Source organism: Geospiza fortis, unplaced genomic scaffold (genome assembly GCF_000277835.1).
Source record: "Geospiza fortis unplaced genomic scaffold, GeoFor_1.0 scaffold98, whole genome shotgun sequence".
Classification (NCBI taxonomy): Eukaryota; Metazoa; Chordata; class Aves; order Passeriformes; family Thraupidae; genus Geospiza; species Geospiza fortis.
Genome location: NW_005054306.1, coordinates 10995709 through 10996537, shown reverse-complemented (window position 1 = coordinate 10996537; position 829 = coordinate 10995709). Strand labels below are relative to the sequence as shown.

General features: G+C 50.8%; 1 protein-coding gene across 1 annotated transcript in view; it reads right to left on the bottom strand.

Moving 5' to 3' along the window:
- Positions 1–819, bottom strand: part of RSPO3 (R-spondin 3) — a 58235-nt gene extending 57416 nt beyond the window's left edge. Inside the window, exon 1 of the mRNA XM_005418467.2 lies at positions 503–819. Coding sequence (XP_005418524.1) covers positions 503–599 — 97 coding nt within the window. The 5' untranslated portion in view covers positions 600–819. The remainder of the gene's footprint in view (positions 1–502) is intronic.
- Between the last annotated feature and the right edge of the window lie 10 nt (positions 820–829).

Genomic DNA, 829 nt, shown 5'->3' with positions numbered 1-829 from the left:
AGCCTAAGGGCTAGACAGAGCCGGGACACCCCCAGCCCCCCTCCGCATTGCCGGGCGCCAGGCTTAGCCTATAGCGATAATCCGTACTGCCCGCTCTTGGGAAGGGGGCTGCTTGACCGGGATGGAGAAGAGCGCTTAGGGCATACCGGCAAAAAGTTACCTGTCGTGTCATCGCCCCTTCCCTTCAGAAAGAGGGAAGACCTAAGAAAGGACGTTCCCTTTCACCAGACATTAAAATGCAAAGCGCCAGACGCAGGTCTTCCCAGAGCCCGCGCTGCTCATCCCGGTGAGGTGAGAAAGAAGAGCAAAGACAGGTCAAAAATCGCTTTCATCCCTCCAGTTGAATGAAAGTGCCTGCAAATCGGCTCGGCCGCGCCGCTGACGCGGGATTTAGTTCCCAGCGCACTCGCCCGGGCACCGGGGGCACGGAACCCCCCGGACAGGTGAACAGCACAACGAGAGGAACCAGAAGTTATCAAAGTATAAATCTCTTCGCACTTACTTCTTCCCTGTCGCCGTACCCTGGAGGCGTGCTGGCTGCCAATGTATTCCATAAAGTTCAAAGTGATAAAAAACCAAGAAATCAGTCGCAATTGCATAGTAACCCTTTGAGAGTTCGACTTCTCCTTTTCGTCCTTTTTTTCTTCCCTTAAAAAAAGAAATAATAAACCGGGGCGGTAGGCGGCAAGGGATGAACACAGCAGCAGAAATACCTGCACTGAGATCCAAAGCTGGACTTGGCCGGCTTGATGTCTTTTGCCTTTTTTTTTTTTTTGGCCTTTTTTTTTTTTTTTTCCTTTTTTTTTTTTTTTTTCCCTTCCCCTTTCTT